The sequence below is a fragment of the Tyto alba genome, unplaced genomic scaffold (assembly GCF_018691265.1).
Source record: "Tyto alba isolate M040663 unplaced genomic scaffold, T.alba_DEE_v4.0 Super-Scaffold_7, whole genome shotgun sequence".
Classification (NCBI taxonomy): domain Eukaryota; kingdom Metazoa; phylum Chordata; class Aves; order Strigiformes; family Tytonidae; genus Tyto; species Tyto alba.
In genome coordinates, this window is record NW_024881328.1 from 24,504,658 (window position 1) to 24,525,913 (window position 21,256).

General features: G+C 36.1%; 1 protein-coding gene across 2 annotated transcripts in view; it reads right to left on the reverse strand.

The window, feature by feature from the left end:
- Positions 1–21,256, reverse strand: part of OLA1 (Obg like ATPase 1) — a 103,703-nt gene that overhangs the window by 6,069 nt on the left and 76,378 nt on the right. For both annotated transcript variants that reach the window (XM_042784174.1, XM_032989756.2), the window contains 2 exons: positions 1,468–1,608; positions 688–784 (listed from right to left, as the gene is read on the reverse strand). In XM_042784174.1, coding sequence (XP_042640108.1) covers positions 688–784; positions 1,468–1,608 — 238 coding nt within the window. The remainder of the gene's footprint in view (positions 1–687; positions 785–1,467; positions 1,609–21,256) is intronic.

The window sequence follows — 21,256 nt, forward strand, 5'->3', positions numbered from 1 at the left end:
AGCAAACCACTACAGCTCAGCTCTTACTATCCTCTGGGAATAAATTAGTCGATCTCTATGGTTATAATCATTCTACATCAATATTTAAAATACATAATGTAATTTTAGGTATTACGTAAGTTCCTGGATAAACATATAAAACTACCAAAATAAACTTGGTCTAAATATTTAAGCCAGTAAAAGACCTGAATTACTGCACACTGATTTTAGGTTTTTGAGCCCAACTGTGTATCCATGAGGAATATAATGATGTTATATTGCTTTTATTGCTGAAAATGTAATCCGAGCAAAGCAAAGGAGGAATGAACCATCCGCAACCCAAACAAACTTAGTGAATACAAAATGAAAAGCAACATCAATTTCGCTGCAGACAAACCCAGTCACACAGATTAAGCAAGCACAATACTGGTACGTCTTATCTCTGACCACAGGAGGAGGGTAGACAGATTCTACAGGATGAAGAAATTCAGACTATGTAATAGGCAGAATCAATTGTTACCTGCCTCAATCAATGCAGCTCCACTTTCACTGTTCAGCAGCTCACAAATAATTAAAGTTATCCTGGACAAAAACCTCATCTGTAATGACTAGCTAACCGCCACCATGACAAACTTCAAAGTCAGTGATATCAATCTGAATTCAATAGTGTGGAACTGGATATAGCTGATGAATAAGTATGAATCTTACCCTGATGGTCCATGCACGCACTTCATCTGGGCCTGCAGTGAAAAAGTATTCTAGTTGGAGTGCTGCATATCCAGCCTTAATGATCTTTGCTAAAGCACTGAAAAAAAAAAATGAATCCAATTCATTCAACATACACACATAAAACAGCTAAATGCCCCAAGTAATCAATTCACATGGAAAGACATCACATATTTTGAAGACACCAGGTCTACTTTTAAACACAGCAATAACCATAGTAGCTTTTTTCTTTGAACTCTCTTCAGAAGAACTACTTTTTTACTGCAAAATCATAAAGACAGCACTTTGATTTGTTTATTTGGCAGGCTACAGAAATATAGGGTAAATTTACATCACCGTATCAGGCAGCACTTTTGGTCTCATGCAATTTTCAGGGCTCCAGGTCATGAAAACATAACTGTTTGACTGAAATTTAATATTCAAACAATTTATTACAGTTCTTCAGAAAAATTATGGCAAAATTCTCTCCACCATCCCTATTCCCCATGGATGACGAAACAGTTTTGGTGATCATTCCTTCTCAAAAATATACATAACTAATACCAATGTTATAATTAAAACACTGTACAGAGATGACAGATGACAGTTAAAAACTTAATTTAAAATAAATCTTTTCACTCTGTCTCATGGTAAAGAAAGGAGAAGATTCTCTCTTTATAATGGTAATTACTCTGTCATTTATTATTCTATCAGCGCAAGCAATTAAATTACTGCAAGGAAATAGTTGATAATAAAGTGTAGGGAAAATGAATGCTAATTAACCTTTGTGTCATGTTCTCTTCCAGATACTTCTGTTTCTCCTCAGCACTCATATCTTGCAACTTGAGTTCCAAGGCCCCACTAAAAGGAATGACCAAAGCACCCGGGTCGTGCTTGTCCACCCACTCTTTAATTTTTATCAACCTGTAGACAACAAAGGGCACAACATTATCTTGTAGTGCATGCATGGCTGTACCACATTCATTATTATCAAGTAGCACATACATATTCATAAGAATTGCACGGTTTTATGATGCCATCTTTTTGTGTATTGCTTTCCAAGGTCAAGGCATTAACAGGCAGCAATTGCTTCAGGTGTACTCCATTAACATTTCACTGTTTCTTGGTTTCTGTTTGGCATTTAATCTATCAGAAATAGGCATAATTTGACACAACAGCTAGGGTTTTGGTAGAGGTTAAATACTTGCAATCTAAAATATTAACTGAATAAAACTTTGTAGATCTCTGGACATACATTCTTCTGAGACTTCCAAGACTGATATTTACCAAATGTGGTAAAACGGAGGGTCTTCAGTTTGGTCTCTGACTTTTTTTTTTTTTAAAAAAAAAAAAAAAAAGCATCTTAGTGGCTAGGGCAGCTGATATTAGCAGACAGAAAAGAACATTATACTCTATAAATTCCTAGATAGCAAGCAGCATTCCTGTCTTCTCTGGCTATTGATCTTGGAGTATGCCAGAGCTAATGAATACAGGGCCATGTTTCTACTAGTTTCTCCCACCTTTCTACTATCTCCCCAGGACAAAGCTTCTAGATATTATAATACTACTTGAAAATAAAGAATCAATTTTCCTATTTCTCTTCATCTTCAATAACTGGCAGCATCTGTAATAGTTTGCTGTACAACTAATTTTTTTTTTTTTTTTAGTTGAACGAAACTACAAATTTAGAACTACAGATGTATGATGTTACGTTTCTGAAGGTTCGATATCCTATTAAAATTAAGAAAATCTTCACAGCAGTAGCTGTTGTTTAAACAGCCTTTAAACACAGGCATCACATTCATGACTGCAAGTAGTATTTATTTTAAATTCAAGGGAAACATTCATAAATTACCTGTAAGGAGTTCAATGTTATTTAAGGGCACTATTTCTGAACAGGTGTGAATGGTAAGAATGAGAACTCTGTGTGCTCAGCCAGAAAACATGAGAGGCACAGGAATACTTCCTGTATGCTAAGAAACAAAGTACAAAATACAGTACTTTGGGTGCCGTAGCTGTTTCAGACCTGAAGCACCCACCATACAGCACAGGGTTTCACGCTTGCTGAGTTCTTTTTCTTAGTCCTGCTAATCTCCAAGATTTAGACTTAGGTTTTAACTGCTATTATACTAAAGTGCTTTGAAACTGTGGCCTGCAAACCTTTAAATAATCAATGCAAATGTCACTTCAGAAAAAAATGAACTGAACCACAAGTTCATCAACACACATTTGTCAAAGAAAATAGCAGGGGATCAGAGCTATTATGAGATTAAGTGCACGGCCCACTGAGTAGGGTTTTAGATGGGACAAAGAATATAAAAGTTCACTCAACAGTTTTCACACGTTTGTTATATGAGGCTGGTCTTCTATCATTTACTTATGTAAATACCCCATCAGTGGTTTTCAATCCTCATTATACTAATCTTTTTTTCTTCCAGTTATACAATGAAAATATAGTCTGGTATCAAGGACTGATACTGAAACACTGTTACCTTCAGAAACATCTGAACTGAAAATCACAATTAAGGCGCACTTCTGAATGTGACATGTGACATTTAGCAGCACTTATAAAACTTACATTTGTAGTTAACTAATTTATTTTGGCTAACAAATTGGATATCAGAGTTCAGAGCTTACAAATGCCAACCTTTTAAAGAAAATGTATCTAGAAATAGACCTGCTATTCATAGGCATACTTCAGCATCTGTGAATACATTTTTTTTTTTTTTTTAAAGAAAGCATCTAACATTGGTCTCTAGACTAATTAAATAATGCACCAAGTGAAAGACAGAATGAAACATGCAAACTTGGAAAAATGAAACAAGCATGAAAGTAATGTCAAAAATTGCATTCAACTTCTGTTTGGTAAATATGGTCATCGTAACTAATAAACTAAGAACTATTGTGGAACAACAAGATAAGAAATAATCACTTTGGCTAAAACACCAATTCAGAATAATAATAGTCTTAGACTGTCATTTTAACAGCTTTTCTATTGAGTCCTTAGAGGGATTATTTGCATTCCTCAGGTATTCTATTGTACAATTCAGATGAATAAAGACTTACAAATCATTCCTCTACCGCCAGTGTGAGACTTTGATCCAGTGAATACACCATTGTACCTTAACTATAATTGGCAAAAAACCTGACAGTGTAGAGCATCACAAGCTTAATAACAAAGGAGAATATCTCAAAGTGTTGACAGATGATCTTCATAATGCAGGAGAAGAGCTGGTACATTTTAGCAATAAATGAGCACCGAGGTCTAAAGGTCTCTGAAGTGACTGACATCAGACCTGCTAGAGCCTCACTAAAAGAATGAGGTACTGCATCCCACTCTGTACAGACAGTCGGGTTCTCTGCCTGAGTCTTTCACTTTTGTGACTTTCAGTGTCACAGGAATTACTAAAAAGTACCAAGGAATTCCCCTAATGGTGATCAAAATAAACAAAAGTAAATACTCAAATATGCATACTGATATATTTCTAAATCAAATTTTCCCCAAAGCAAAAGGGCTTGACTAATAATTAATAAAGTAATAGTGCAAGTTTGCTTTCCTGTTAGAGATAACTAAGTGTGCTAAACAGAATAAAATTCTCTTAACAAATGGTAACAATTAATGTCAAAGTCTGTTTTACTTGAGCACATAATTTTTCCATGGAAATGCTGTATGTCTGTAAAAGGACAGCATTAGTACACCCATTTAGGCCTTTGTTAAGCAAATTCTGGAGTATCTCTCCATTATTTCATGCTACGTTTGATAATGAATGATGAAGGGTATTGGTTTTTAGGCTAGGAGAAAAGACTATTAACACTTAAGAACATCTCAATTAAAAAAAAAAAAAAAAAAACAACAAAAACACAACCAACCACTAAAATGTAACAAAATGAAAAGTACAAAACACCCAAACAGTAGAACTGCCAGAACCAATGACCATGATTAACAGCTGAAACTACTTTAAGAAACAACAAAGTGCTCAAGATGAAAATGCTTCTTGACAAAGTAAACTGAAAACTATGTGAAAACAATGTACTCACTAAAAACAATTTAAAATATCATCTTTCCTAATTAGTTTTCTAAAAATGTCATTATTAGTAGAGGTAAAACTAAATTCTGATTATAAAATGTAAAGCAGAAAGAAGAATGGCATATTCTAGTACTACTCAGTAATGAAAACAAGAGATCTCAGAGTGTTACTGGACATTCAACAGCTCTCCCCTTGTTGAGGTGCCTTGGTTTTTCCCTCCAGGTGGCTCTGTGGAGAGGAGTGTGCCAACAGCAAAAGAGAGTTCCTGAACTGAAATTTGACTCTATTTGCCACAAATGGACAAAATAGCCTTTCTGGAAAAAAATACAGACCCAAGAGACAGTAAGACAACCATTCATTCTGTGGCGACAAAAAGAAAATCTTAAATAAAAGTTGAATTGAAAACTTAATTAAAAAGACAACTGCGTAAAAACCTGACACAAGAACAAAACTGAGACAGGAACACAACCAGATCTGAAGAACTTGCAAGTAAAGGCAGCACTCAAAATTCTGACCAGGGAAAATGGCCAAGAGGAATTAAGATGCTCACTTCCACCTAACAATGTTACTGTTGGCTGATAAGGATATAAGGAAGGACAAAAGCATGTCAGCATATCTACTACTAACTCAGAAAAGACACTACTAGATTCCAAAATTTGACAAAGGCATCATTTAAGGGCATTCCAGTTTTTGACTCTGCATCACCCTGACAAGGAAAAAGTAAATGAAAGAAGCCGCTGACTTCAAGTACAGAAGGATCAGGACAACTACCAGAGTTAACTCCTGATACTAAATCAGGATGCAGAACAGACCATGGAGAAAGGTTTAAAAATGAGTGCACCCCCTGAGAAGGCCAATAAGGAAAGAGCACCGGAAAGGGGAGTTACGCAGAAAGGAATGCCTTCACCTTAAAATGGTGATGGTTCCTGAGGCAGAAGAAACCAAAACCTGCAGAAAACCAAAATAAAGAGGTACAAAAGTTGCAAAACGTACATTAACTACAAATCAATATTTGACAGAGTTTCACATGAGAGATCCAGCTGGGAACAGAGACAGAGTTCAGATGGAAATCAGAAGTGGTGATGGAAGAGAGAACCTGCAGAGAGAACTTAAGCTCAGTGGACACCTGCAAGACAAGATGATCTGAAAAACTGACCCCTGAGAAGAAAGGTGAAGTATGCTTTTGTACAAGCAAGACCAAAGAAAACCCCATCTAACTCATGGAAGAGAAGCAATTGTTTTTCTGTTCTACACCTGAACTACGAGTGGAAATCTCAGCAGAAGAAAAACAACATGGCAGGGAAGAAGAAAATACCAGCCAGCACTGCAAGAAGGAAAGAAGCAAATGTAGGTAATGAGATAAGATCAAACTAAGTGATCAAAATATACAAAAGTGAAAAAAAGATCTGTGATAGGAGTGAGAACAAGAGGACATAGCAATTCCAACAGGCTCTTCCTGTTGGCAGTTCTGAGCCACCCCAGATTTTTAAAACCTTCCAAACTCAATCTGTTTAGTGCTTTGTTCCTTACTGTTTAAGAGTTTTCCATATGTGTAGCCCAAGCCACCTTTATTTTAATTTAAATGCATTAGTTTAACTGAGCCTATACACTGTGGACAGGGAATACACACTCCCTATTTCTTTACAGCAGTGTTTTACATACTTAAAAACTGAGATAATTCTTTTTTTTTTTTTTATTTTGAGCTGTCCTTGTAAGCCACGTATTGCTTCTAATTTTGAACCTTTTTCTGGACTGTCTCCAATTGGTCTAAAAGTTCCTGGAAGCACACAGTACCTAACACACTCCTCAGAACTCTCAATAATAATGTCTTATAAGCATTAAAAATAGCTAGAGGATTAACTCACACATTTTTCAGGTGACTCTCCTGTTTATAAACATCTCCTAGTTTGGGGTCACCTACAGATTTAACAAGAATGTTCATCATCCAGCTCATTAATGGAAATACATAACAGTATTCAACCAAAAGCTGCTTCTGCAGATCTTATAATGAGATATTCTTCCATTTGGAAAGTGAACCACTGATATCTATGCTTTGTGTATCATCTTCCAAACAGTCTTGCACACTCAACTTCCAGTAGTTTCCACCTAGCCAGTACTTCCTATCATGTTTATGAGAATGTTGTAAGGCACGGAAACTTTTAAAGGCCTAATAAAAATCCCAATATATACTAAACTATATTTTTTCACTATATGCAGGACCATTCAATTTATCACAAACAAAATATTAGAGTCATCTGACAATTTAGACAGGTAATAAATAGCCAACATGAATTTGTGCAGATAATTGGGTTGCTTCTAGCTGATTAAAAACAGTTGGATTGTTCCAACATTTTTCTTGAAATTAAAGGAAAATTCATTGACTTAAAAATGTCTTGCTGCTTCTTTCCTTTTTGTGGCTTTCTTTTGTCTTTTGAAGCCCCACCCATTATCTACAAGTTAACTTAGGCAACGATTACTTTTTTTTGCCAGGTCCCAAAACATTCTACTATGACTACCACTAGGTTTCATTATTTGGTGGGATAAAAGAGAAAGATCTAATTTACCTAAGCACCCACACTGCATGACACCGTTCATAAGTGATGTCCTTCCCTTCTGTTCTGTTAGCATGCACAGACTCCACAAAGATCAGGTCCCACTGTTCTCAGTGCTGTACATATATATAGATGAATATGTATATATATTCTTATATAAATAAGAAACATTCGCAGCCTCAGTAAGCTTTCATTCCAAATTTATATGATCAACAAAGAATGGAATAGCAAAAATGACGAGACCAATGTATATAATAATTTCGTATCACAAAATAGGTCAGTGGCAGAAGTTGAGAACAGGAAGCAGAAAGCACAGGTGGTACTCTGCTGTAAGAGATTAACATGCTATAACTCTTATTGCTACCTGCCTTTTTTAGGGTATCCCTTTCTTCTTGCACTACATAGAGAGAAAGGAAGACTAAATGGGAAAACATTAAAGAATAGAAAGGTACTTTTTTCCCCACCATGATAGTTTGTTTTTTACGAAGACAACAAATCTACAGAAGGTTTGGAAGTACCTGTTACTGACCTAGGCAATCCCATTTCAAATCATCAGTGGCATTTACGTATTTATTTTTTATTCTCCATTCCCAGATGGCCAGGAGGAACACAGCAATCCTTAGATTTCGAAAGACCATTTCCCGCTCCCCACCTGCAAATACTTTCTAGTAAGACCTCAGAATGAAAGCACTGCCTCCACAAGCTGGGCTTCTCCCTAGCGAGAAGCCTCCTCTCAATCCCTCAGGATAAGAGCTTCAGGAACTGAGAACTTCATTTATTCTGTGCATCCTGAATGCTTTAAGTTCCTCAATACCTTCCTAGAGTCCGATGTCAGTATCACCTCCAGTATTCAGTCACCGCATCCAGACAAACCTTATAAGAGACCAACTCGGAGAACCTCTGACATGTTAGATGTCACTCACATCTCCAACACAGATTGACTTCTGTCTTTAAACAAGCAGTGGAATAGGCCTTAAAATTCTTTACTACAACGCTTTTGGGGACTCACAATACATCTCATGATCTCAGGAATCTTATGACAGGATAGGCATATAAAGTATCTCATTCTACCAGATCTGGCATTCACACTTTTTAACTTCATTGTAATTTCAACTGATACTGTATCAAGAAAAGAAGAGTACAAGTTCCGGATCAACACTGTCATTTACCATTTATTATAGATGGGTTTATAACTTTCCTTAACATTCTCCTTTGAAATGTAAGTAATCCCAGGCTCTCTGCCTCATGTCTGTCAAAGCAAGTTTTTCCAGGGCCTTGATCTCTACCACGGCCATTATCTTAAACCCCCTATAATTCTGCAAAATCATTTGTTAGATGGGGTGACCAGTATTGCACCTACTATTTTAGTTCATGTTGCACCCCAGATACTAAAGAAACATTTTCATAACCTGGACATGAGCTTCTCATCCCATTCCTTAACCGTCCAGATGTTATACTTGCTTTTCTGCTACCAGCCACACATGGAGCAGGGACCCTACCAGTACTCCCTGCAGGCATACTCAAGCTATTCACCAACAAAAATAATCTGGTAAAAAGCAGTTTCTGGAAGAGGGGAAAATTTATTTCTTTCATCCCTCCCCTTTTCATTTAAGATGGACCAATTCACTTTCCCATGTGTCCTTACCACTGGTTGTGCTCATATAACTGAAGGGTGGCACAGGAACAGGGGAAGACTGTTAAGGGCGGGAGTGCCTTAAGTTAGCCTAACACCCAAAGAAGAACAATGCCATGAAGCCAAGCTCAATCACAAATTTTGGTGGTTTTTATTGGAGAATGCTGGTATATGGCATGACTCCTGAATAAAAATTATCCTATATGAGATCACTTAAAAAGAGATTCTTAAAGGCAGAAAAGAGTATTAGTTGACAAGGGGAAAAAATCAGGGCAATATTCTGGAAATTCACATGAAAGCACTTCATGCCCTCCAGGCAGAATTCTGTTAACAGATTCTCTAACATAATATGGTAGTAGATTACAGTTCTCAGTTTATCTGGTCTAGAAAGCTTCCTGGAGATATTTGCTGTTTAACAATACGTTAAAACCACATAAGGACGTAACACTTCACTTACAACTTCAAGCTACTGACCACTTTCTGAACATATTTCGCATAAAGATTTGGCTTAACTACATGAAACTTGTTTGGCCCTTTTGGGTTTGCTAAATGTTGGAACTGTGAAAGAAATACTACCAGAGAACATATTACCTCCAAATCAAGTGCAGACAGTAGTTAATGGGCAAAATAGTTTTATAACTAGGAGAAATAAAGCTGACATAACAGAAAAAAATCAAGTAGATGACCTACAACCAAGTGTGAATTAAAAATTACCAAGATGGTAGAAAAACAGAGAGAAAGAAGTAAAATAATCCAGAATGACTTTTCTGCTAATCTATATAGAGCTCCCAGTAAAAAAATATTTTTCAGTACCTTATACACTAAATTCCATCTAACAGAAGGTCAGTCAAGGTAACCTTATTTTTAACATTTGTAAGAAGCATCATTCATGAAGAATAAAGATCTTAAATTCCATTTTTAAAATATTAATTTCTGATCTAACTTTCAAGACTTCAGTAATATCTCTTTATCCAAATTACAGCCCCCATTAAAGTGATCGAAACCAATTATGACTTAAACAATAATGAAAAAGGTACTGCACTGCTGCTGTAGCACCTGCTGGTACATGAAAGGCTTACAGCCTCTAGCTCTCCTTGGTCTGTCAATTTAAAACATTAATTCTGTCTTAACTCACAAAAAAAACTCAACAACAAAAAGACACGACTGTTGCTGTCAGCAAGGATCAAGCAGAGTCAAAACTGAACTACTGATGAAACTGCGTAACAATGCAGACTGCTACAAATCTTGCACATTACGTCTTATAGTTAACAGGCATAACAGGCTCCACTTGAGCACATATACTTTGGACAGAAAAGATACCTTTGGAAAGTCATATCTTGTCATTCTTTCTGCTATCATTTATAAAATGCAGAGTTTTGAAAGGTTATCTTGAAAACTGTAACAAAATAATTTAACAAATGCTCATTCATAAGTTATAGCAGAAGGAGCAAATCTCCACCACAACACCTATTGCAAAATGATAACGACTGAGATACTACTACAGAGCAGTAGAAAGAATCCCCATTCCATAGTCATCTTTACATTATGGCATGATAATTTTAACTTTTGTCTCTTGACAGGGCTTCTTATGTCACATGGAAAACTGTATTCTAAAGTGTCCTGTACAAAAAAATTAGGAAAATTAATATCAATGATATTATAGCAAAGTCTCAAATATGTAATCCCATTATAAAATTATAAGACACGCATAAATGGTATATTTGATCCAAAAAACATGTGATGCCTTAACAAGAGAAACTTTACATGAAATACATGATGGACAACACCATTTTAAATTTATATTCTACAATTCTTCTATGTGCTGCGTGCACACAAGCAAATACAAGGCCATACTCCCAAACAAAAAATATTATCTACACAAAACTCCTGTGTAATGAAATAAATATACACTAACAACACTTGAAATAAGACACTGTAAAGTGTAATTAGGAATACATTCCAGTACTGCTGATTAAAAATCCTGCAATGAGTAACACAAATGCAGACTACATGTGTTAGTTTTGACTTTTGCTAATGTCACACAGCAATTTAATGAAACCTAAACAAACTGGGTCAGAATATTCCTCCCTCAGTTCTCTTAATGAAATATCCTCTCCTGCTCACACAGGGTAGAGGGAGATGCCTTCCTTGCTTCTCCAGAGAATTAGTCTGTGTGATCTTAATTGCAGAGCCACTTCAGACCACAGAATTCATATAAATGCTCTCTTCCTCCCTCCATCAGTTGTAAAAATTATGTAAGTATTAAAACTACAAGAGTCAAATATTACCACAATAAGAGTATTAGATTTAAAATAATAAAACCTGCTTATTCCTGCCGCCCCCTTGGACCATTATCAAGTACTAACATTCTGTGATCACACGATACTAGGAGCAACGTTTTAATGAGACTATTAATAAGAATCACAGAAGCTGGCGATACTGGACTACATTGGGCAGGGGAGAAAGGGGGTTGATGAAGAAAAGATCAAACTTGTTATTAGGTTGGAATATGCTACTCAGTAAATCAGAAACTGACATTTATCGAGAGAAATAACATAATCTAAGCTCTCAGTATAACAAAGAAAGAGTTATTTAGTTGAATTGTTAATATTCAAGCTATAGCAACTCAAAGAATAGAAGGCTTAATTTCAGACACCTGATGTAGATACCTAATCTCACTCTGCTCCCTATATGGTTAACGAAGCAGGAGGCTCTTCCGAGGGCAATTCAGAGCACTTAAATTAGGGTTCCTGTTCTCACTTTCTTCTTAAAGCACCTTCCCCCTCCTCTTTTCATAGGCTGCTTTAGAAACTAACCCTGACCTTATGTGCCTAAGTTGCTTATGTAAAATTATGTGGTGTGCCTCAGTCTTACCTCCTGCTGATACATTTTCCCAAAATACTGTCTAATAAATACAATAGCATATACTGTACTGTCATAGGAACACGTCCATGTCCAAGTAAAACACTAAATGGGTCAGGGATTTTCAGTGTGAAGAGATGCCTTATATGAGATGCACTTTACTAATTTGAAAAGCTGTCACAAAAATGTTCAATTCTACAGACACAGTCTGTTTATCTATCTAAACTATGGTAAAATGAAAAAAAAAATTAACAGTATCTGAATCATCTACTAAAACATACTTGTTCTAGGGGAACACTGATTTTTTTTCAGAAGCAGGAAGAAGTATCTGGATCAGTGTCTGAAATTATGCTCCATATATCTGACAACCTGCAAAGGATCTGTTAGACACAAAGATTTTTATGGCTGAAAATGGAATGACAAAGTAAATTTCTGTCAGAAATAAATACTCTTATTCTGTGGGTTGGTGTGTACAAAACATTTTTAGTTGTAAACACAAAACTAAAATTTGATTTATTATAAGACAACTAGTTTAACTATCTTAATTTTCCTATTGATTATGGAATTAGGATGCATTGAACACCCACAGCAATTTTAACAAGAAAAAATTATTTGACTGAAATGAAGTTCTACCTTGGAGTTACAGTGCTCTGTGGTATGTGTTGCCCTTAAAAACAGTAGCACTAGCAACAATAGGATCAAAAAGCGAAACCTAAAATGCAAGCTACTTTAATTCTTATGACTTGGCCCAGAAACCACTTTTCCATAGAAAATCAGAACATAAGCCCAAAAACATACTAACTCATGTTCAGTCTCTTCTGAGTAAAGAAAAGGCTCCATGTGTGGTGGCATACATGATAGTTGTCAACATAAATGAAAATGTTCATGAATAAAAAACAGGTTGTATAAAGAGCTAATTATAATATTACTATCAATTGCTAGCTTGCGCTTGCAAATCTTTCATATCATATAAATGCACTGTTTTTGACATTTCTCTGTAGCTAAACATCACATCATTTCACTTTTTCAAAGTAATTCAAATATGCACGGGATATACTATAAGTAATGTAGTCTGACCTACAGTTACACTGAAAAAAAAAGAAAACAACCACCTCTGACATAAGTGTGCACTGTCATTAAAAATTAATTTAAAACTTTAATCAGCTCCCAAGTAAAATAAAAAAATCTAGACTTCTAATGGTCTCTATAAAATTATTTCTTCTTTCTGTATATTCATCCTACCTATTCAAAACAACAGTCGAAAACACTTTATCCAATCATGCAGCTGAAGACTAAAATAATACATACACCCAAATAGTGAAGTTGTGAATTATTCAACTTGCATCCAGATGTTTTCTGACCATTAGAAACAGTTTATTTGCTTAAGGCAATCACACTTTTTTAGCACATAAGTTGTAAGAAAAGTTTCAGTATCCAACGAAAAGCACCATTCCTATTTTAACACTCAAATGGATTCTTCTTCTATTTTAGAAGTGCCATAGAATTTAAATTTGGAAAAGGCTTGCTCAACAGGCAAGAGCCCTAGTAAGTAATATATGGTTAAAAGCAGACCTAGCTAAAGGAAAATTACTAAAAAATCACAGTGGGCAGTTATTCTGGGATACAATAGTCTATCCATTTCTCCACCAAAGAGTCACTTAATCAACAGATACAATCCTATTTCAGACTTAGTTTGGTTGAGCAATGACACCATCAAAGAAGAAACAATCACAGAAAATAACCTTGGGTAAACACAACTAATTTGGTTTAAAGGAAAAAATAAAGCATGTCCTGATAAATTTATTCCCCCATTGATATGACACATGATTTTCTATGCAGGAGAAACACATCTATAAAGTATTTGATAGTGTGCTGCATGTGAAACTACTCATTCAGCTGGAGAAGAGGGGGAAGTGGATTTGTACAGACCATGTACTGAGTAATGCACCAGATCTGTTAACAGGAGAAAAAATTAGTCTTTAAGGATACTGTCAATCAAGTTTCACAAGAATCAAATTTAGGACCGATTTTGTTTAACTATTTTAATGACCTTGACACAAATATTAGTTTCATGTAAAGTTTATGTTCGGTACAAGAGCAGGAGACATTTTCCTCAAGGAAAGTCATCATCATCATTGTCAATTGGAAGTGACATAGAAGGAGGATCATGATGGGTTAATCTTCTTCAGAGCAACTCTAAGTCACCAAGACAATGCAACAGGGAAAAGGCAAACGTAATCTACAGATCCTACTGGAAATGCTTCCCTTTGTTTAACAGGATTCATTACGTCTGCAAATAAGGTACTCACGAAAGCATGGGGAATACTATGTGCAGCTGTGGTCAGCAAAATTCAGAACAGGTCTAAGATTATCAGAGGAATGGGAAGCTCATGTAAATGACAGAGAAAATTGATAACGCCTGCTTTCAATAAGTACTGGAGGTAAACACCAATTAGATAAGGTACTATTTAATCTACAGAACAAAGCTGCCAGAGCCACCAATGAAATGAGGCAGCCATGGGAAAATGTAGGCTGGAAATTAGCAGAACATTTTCAACCCAAGGCAGCAGCAAGGTTCTGTGAACAGCCTCCCAATACTAAGTGCAAAACAATCAGCTACTGTTAAAAAAAACCTTAATTAATTTATGAAAGTCATTATACTGTGTAGCTACCAACAATAACTGGTTCTCTACTGAATGCAGAGGAGGGATTACAGTAATTTAGGGATTACCATATAGTTACAAGGAAGCACTACACTTTGTGAATTCAGAAGTACATTAAGGCTATGTAGAAATGCAAAAGTGGGACAAAGAGATCTCAATCTCATACAAATCAAGTTCCTACATGTTTTGTAAAAACCAATGCCTCCACTGGGCAAAAGGCATGAAGAACTCAACCACCACATAGTCAATTTAGCTGGAGCTAGCCAGCTGATCAGCAGCAGTAAACTGGCAGATTGATCATCAAGTAAAAAGCATCATATTCTCTGGCAATCCTCCCAAGCCACAGAATATGATGCTACCTGCTGTTCAGTGCACCACGTCACTGCTTTTTAAAGGATGAGTAAAAATTAGGAATCACTGTTGTAAGGAAACAAGACTCAAATTCTGGGAAAACTAGACTTCAGAACTCAACCTCTTGGAAAACCAGACTTCATGAGTTCTGCTCTTCCAAAATAAAATGTAGTAAAAGTCAAAAGTAGCCCATAATACCATGTATAGTTACCAGTACCACTCATGAGGAGAGCATGAGCAAGGCAGAAGAGGTGACTGCAGTACTTTTATCACAGCTTGGCAGTAAGTAATTTCAAAATTTGGGCAAGGTACACACTTTTAAAATAGCACTAATGAGAACACTGGACTTCATTATCAAATGAAGAAAATTAAGAACATGATTATTTTAAAATGTGTGAAAATTTTAATGGAATTTTCTTACTTGGTATTACAAACAAAAATCTGAAAGAGACAGAACTAAAATCCAGTTCTCCATCACCAAACTTCCAGGCATGTAAAATGCCTTTAACATAAAGCCATCCTTTGTCCTCCTCCAGTTCCATGTCAGTATGAAGTTTTGCTCCAGAGGAAGGGAATCCCATCATCAGAAGTCTCCTATGCTACCCAAGCCTACTGCATTCTCAAGAAGCAGCTCGCCCTTTGCACAGAGCAAGACAAGGTTGGCTGTAAAGGAAAGGGAGCCGTTTGGTGCACCCTCGAGAAGAGCACCCTTTGGGGCAGGACAGGGATTCTGAAATGAACTGGCAACCTTCATTCGGACATTTTCTGACTTCGAAGTGCTTCCCATTAAGACACGTAATATAGCTGTACATAACTTCCAATTTCTAAAAAAGCAACCAATAAACTTATTAAATTCTAAACTGAATGTATTCATTATATACCAATTACACAAACCTGTCTTGGAGCTAACGGAGCTACAGTGAGTATTAGCCCCTCAGAGTAGAAGCTGGGAAGAGGTAAGGCATTCATTCTGCTACAAGATGTCATAGATACTAGCTAAGAGCAGAGAAACAAAAAGACATAGTACTTCTGAATTTCATGATGTGCTATGTACAAGGAGAAAAATCTGTACAGTCTCTTCTGACCCTTCCTAAAATATGTCCACTTTCCCATCACATCCAACAGTTCTTCACGTTCTGTTGCTCCTTCTGGTTTCTTTTCTCAGTGTGATTCTCGAGTCTTCAAAGCTTTCCATCCTGGTCCAACAGCTCTTCAGCAAGATGCTTCCAAATGTGACTCCCAAAACTTACACCTCTTCATTCAATTCACATCTCACTCCTACCTAGCTTTTGGTCAATCCCACACTGCTATTTCCTTTTATCTCATTTGCAGGGTTAACAGTTCTGGTCCTGGCCAGGGACCCCCTCCTACTCAGTTTCTGTAGTTCCCCAACATACAGAGGTACATTTGGATCAGAGGCACTTCCAAATTTGTTAGGTCTGCTCAATTCTTAAGTTTAGTAACAGCTATTTCAAAGAATAATTCCTTTGCTGCTGTATATCTCATAGTATTTAGCACTACATTAAGTATTTGCCACTGTATTTTCTTACATTTTGTTTAAAAAAATAATTCATACAAGTACTGACATTTAAAAATTTGCGTTCTGCACAAATCCAATGCATTTTAATGATGTTTTTCCCACTAGAAACAGGACAAAGTAATTATGGAATAGGTCGAAGTGAACTAGTCTCAGGACAATTTAAAAAACAGAGGCCCCCACCCCAATCCACTGTATAGTTACATAAGTACCAAAGACACAAAAATAGTTCAATAAAGCGATTATATCTTATCAGATACGTAGAGTAATATTTGTTTTAAAGAAGTATTCAATACAAGTCCTTCAGTAGACAAGCACAGAACATACAGTTGTACTTCTAGTGCCTCCACTTATCAGATGAAATATTCTCTTTACACTACCAAAGGACAAAAAATCGGAAACTAAATAGAGCAGACAAACACGGTAAAGCTAACAAACATTGCATCCTTCCTAGAAAGAGAAATTTCTCTCAGAAAAAGATGCAGTTGATAGTTTCTCTAGCACGTTCATATAGTTATTTTAAGCTGTACTTTTGGTACATACTTATGGACCACGCAACAAGAAATGACAAGAGTGCAGGAGACTTCGTATGACCTAATATTCTAGTCGTAGCTGCACAGGTCCGCATTTTGCCACTTACCACAAAGAAACCAAAACTATACATTACATATCAATCAGAAAGAGGATACATTTTTTAATGTCTTAATTAAAATAATGCAAAGAATGGAACTTCACAATGATGAGATGCCTAAACCAGAAGTACTTCCCCAGCTCTACAACAATTATAAAATACTACGTAATAATACTTTACGGAGAAAGCACCTACTGAATTTGTACAAAACTTATATGCTGCAATTCTCAGAAAAGCACCGCACTACAAATGCATTCCATTCATTCAGAACCAACCCAGATTCAGTACTATAGTAGCTGAAGGTACTGCTCAATGCAATGATTCATAGTTTCCCTAACAGAAAGATTCAGCAGTTTTCAGTCGAGACCTTTATTCCCTCTCTGAATAAATGATGCCTGAAATTTTTATTCTTGTTCTAATGGAATTTCAATGGCCTTCACTGCAAATCTACTGGAAATTTTCGCATATTAAGTGGAAAAAATTAAATGATGTTAACCACATTTTAATGTGATTAAGGCTGACAGGGTCATTATTTCTGCTAATCACTCAGTTTAAAAAGCTCAAACAAAACTTTGTAACAGCCGTTTTTTCTGGTTTTCCGTATGTCTACTGTAGTTGAGAATTAAAGCCACTACAGAATATGAAACATAGTATATATCATTAAAAGGATATATCAGGTGTTTTCTGCAATTTGTACATGAAATTCATTATAATCAATCTCAAGATTAAAAAAAGTAGGGGGGGAATCCATCTTACAATATGCATACCCCTTCTTTCCTTGATCAAAAGACAAAATAGAACAAGAGAATATATCTCTCTTTTCCAGTAGCTCCTATTCACTAGTGAAAAAGAGAAAATATTTCTGCATGTCTTTACTGTGAACCAAAGGCACGTGTAATCACTGAAAAGAATTTCTTAGAAAGGGCCTGTTGGTCTCTGGAATATGGAGTTCTGCTTGTTATCTTTTAGATCAGCATAAGATGGAAAATGGTCATAAAAAAGTGGAAAAGAAGCAAGTGGCAGTGATGAAGAGCAAACAGTATATAGCTTTCACAGTGTCTTGTAGTTTCCTCTCATGGAGGATCAACGACACAAGAGAAAATTAAGGAGACTGCTGCTACGGCCACTGGCTCAGCTTGAGCGGCCCAGCCTCACCGCCAGCCCCTCCTGCTCTTGCTCAAAGCCCGGCCACCGACAGCAGCACTGAATCCTGACCGAGCAACTCCCCAGGACCAGTAACTGAACACAGAAGCCTTGAGGGTGATCGAAGAGGGTGGAAGGACTTACATTAAAAAGCAGACATAAGTTTGTCTCATTCACACTACCAGAGGAGGAGGGATGTTGTTTGTGGGATTTATTTGATTTATTTTTTGTTTCTTTCTTTCCTGGTGGGAGAAGGCTGTTCAGAGTTTTTGTTTGGCCTGGGTTTTATGCTTTTTGCAGGATTAGCGTTTTCTGTAAAGACCACCACTTATTGCCTGCTTAATAATTAATACTACCCTCTGTGGATCCTCATTTCTGGAGGACCTGTACCTCTTATGCCATTTTATCTCCCCCCTCCCAAATCCAAAACATACAGATGATTAAGAAAACGGGGGTGTGTGTGTGTGTGTAGAAAAAACTAAACAAAAACAAAACAAAAACATTTCAGCATCCAAATTCATTTTTCTACATAAGTAACTATGTTTATACTTAAGTTACTTTAGAAGAGAAAGAAAGTGCAGACAGACCGATTCACATTGGTCATTCCCATGTGGCTTAATAGATACATTTCAACCTTACTGAATCACTAAAAACTGTATTACAGCAGCTACTTGAATTACAGAACACATTTAGAAAAACAGCAAACAAGATCATTACCACCTTAACCTTAAAGTACATGAAATTTATCTGAAAAATATATTTCCTTCCCATTCCTTGGCAAAGAATCCAATAACATGCACAGAGATTTTTAGATCTACTTCATGATTACAACAAAAAATGCTGAGAAAAAGACAGTATTTAATCACATGCAAGTCTTTTGGATAAGACTTTTCTTCTACCTTCATATCTAGCATGTACTGCTAACTCTGTATTTCAACAGCCAGCAGCTTTTTTTTTCCTAAAGAACATTCACTTCTCGCCTGAATACTTTTCATAACAAGAAAAAAAAGTCCAACAATATTAGGTCATTTACTATCAAGGAACAAACTATTTTAACATCAACATCATATTACAACTGTAGTTTGTGGTGTTCTCAAAAAGCAACATTACTGGTATTGTTAGACTTTCCAGCTTTAGTGCGAAGCCATGCACTAGTGCATCAACTAACAACATCGCTGAATTCTTGTGCTCATCTAAGAAGGGACCCTGCTGAATGTCCTAATGCATCTTATTGTGAATCTTCAGCAAATAAAACTTCATGTATGAGCTCATGATGTGCTTTGCTGCTGGAAAGTCACAGGCTCTGTGGGAAGCTTTTTATCTTCCCAGCAGTCAGTTCTCTGAGAACATCAGTGCAGCTACTGTAGTTACCTGTAGATTACTTGTATTTTCTCACATCTGTGTCCAGCAATCTAAACCATGATGATAAAGGGTCATTAGGTTTTGAGTGAGGAAGGGGATGGACTAGACAATTTGCTCTGATAAGCTCCTTGTTGTGAGCGCCGGTTTAGAATGTGAAATGCGGGGTTATGCACATTCTCAACTCAAAAAACAGTGCTCTCAGACCACCAATTAAAAATCACATTCAGCCCATCTTAAACGACACAAACACATCTTACCTGGAATTTTTACAATTAATAATATTGCAATAAAATAATTCTGCCATGGTAAGGAGGACATCAACTGTCTATTAGCCACAAAAGAATTCAGGTACAATTACGAAGATAACTGCTGTTTGGAGCACAGCAAAGCAATTTCCCACAGTGGGACTTACAGTTCAATTTACCAGTTGGGCAAATATTTTGTGCTCTGTAGTGGTCTACAGAGTTAACAGTTACCTGTAACATTTGAGCAGTGTTATACTTGGAGAAAACTTTGTCCAGCCTAAACAGGTGTTTCAGTTTTATCTGTTCCCATGACTAAACATTTTTTTTCCAACCCTGTTCTAAGAACTATTTTAAAGCTTTTCAATTAACATGAAATGAAAATTTAAAGAGCCAACGGGTCTATTTTTCCCATTCCCAGCTACTCACAATGGGGTCTTGTAAGTTATAGGTTATTTGGAAGAGGGATGAGAATAAACACAATGTCACCTATGAAATTATGTTAGTCCTCAAGTAACTTGATGAAGTGGTAACAGGCTATTTTTCCTTATGGGGTATTCTTAATTCAGTAAAATAATAAAAGAATAATCACGTGCATTAGAAAATACTGCCACAAATGGAGAGACATGTACCCACAAACGGAAAAAGGATGCATTTTCATTTGCAGCAAAACCAGATTATACCATGAATACAGTATACACTGAGAATGTTCCACTGACATGGTCAGTGATAGAGTTGAAGAATCCTTTATAATATTTATAGTAAAATTTTGTGTCAAACTCCAGAGAGTATTATGGTATTATGTTACGCAATAGACAAATACATGGAAAGAAAAAGGAGCCATTGCATATTTCTTGGTCAACATATAAGCTGTCACAATAAATTCAGAGACTTAAAGAGTATGAAGAATCTAACTACTATACTTCCCTCTTCTCAAAATTAAAAATTACAATAATTACCATTCAAACAAAGCTTAGATGATTCAAAAGGGGTTTTCTCCATTGCCCTTGCAGAGATTGTGATATCCTGCTATGTGGCTTTTGAGTCTTAATTTCAAGTCAGTGAAGAAAAACAGAAGATTGATATTTTACACAAAAAATTAGGTCTATTTCCAAAGCAGAATAATAGTAACAATGCATGCTCATAATGGATTTTCCACCAAAGACAGCATTTGAAAAATAGCTTTTTAATTTTATCAGTTACTTTTACTTTATGTATGTGTATTTCCTGGTTCTGACTTCTGCAAGAGGACTATCTACATACACCACGCTTGTATTTTTTTTTCTTATTACTACATGGCCTTTAATGAAAATGCAACATTTTAAGAACTAATATTAACAGTCTGCATCATCAGAGAAAATGAATCCTTAATAATTATTCATACACCAAGTAACTGTAAACCCAAATCACTTCAGAAGACCTGAATGTGTCAAGAACTTTGACAATTATGACTGGAGCCAGGAAACTGTAGCACTGCAGAATTTCTTATGAATTTTTCTAGTTACTTTTTATAAATGCTGTCCTAGATGACAGCTTAATGTGTACCACATGCAATATTTATTCTTCTT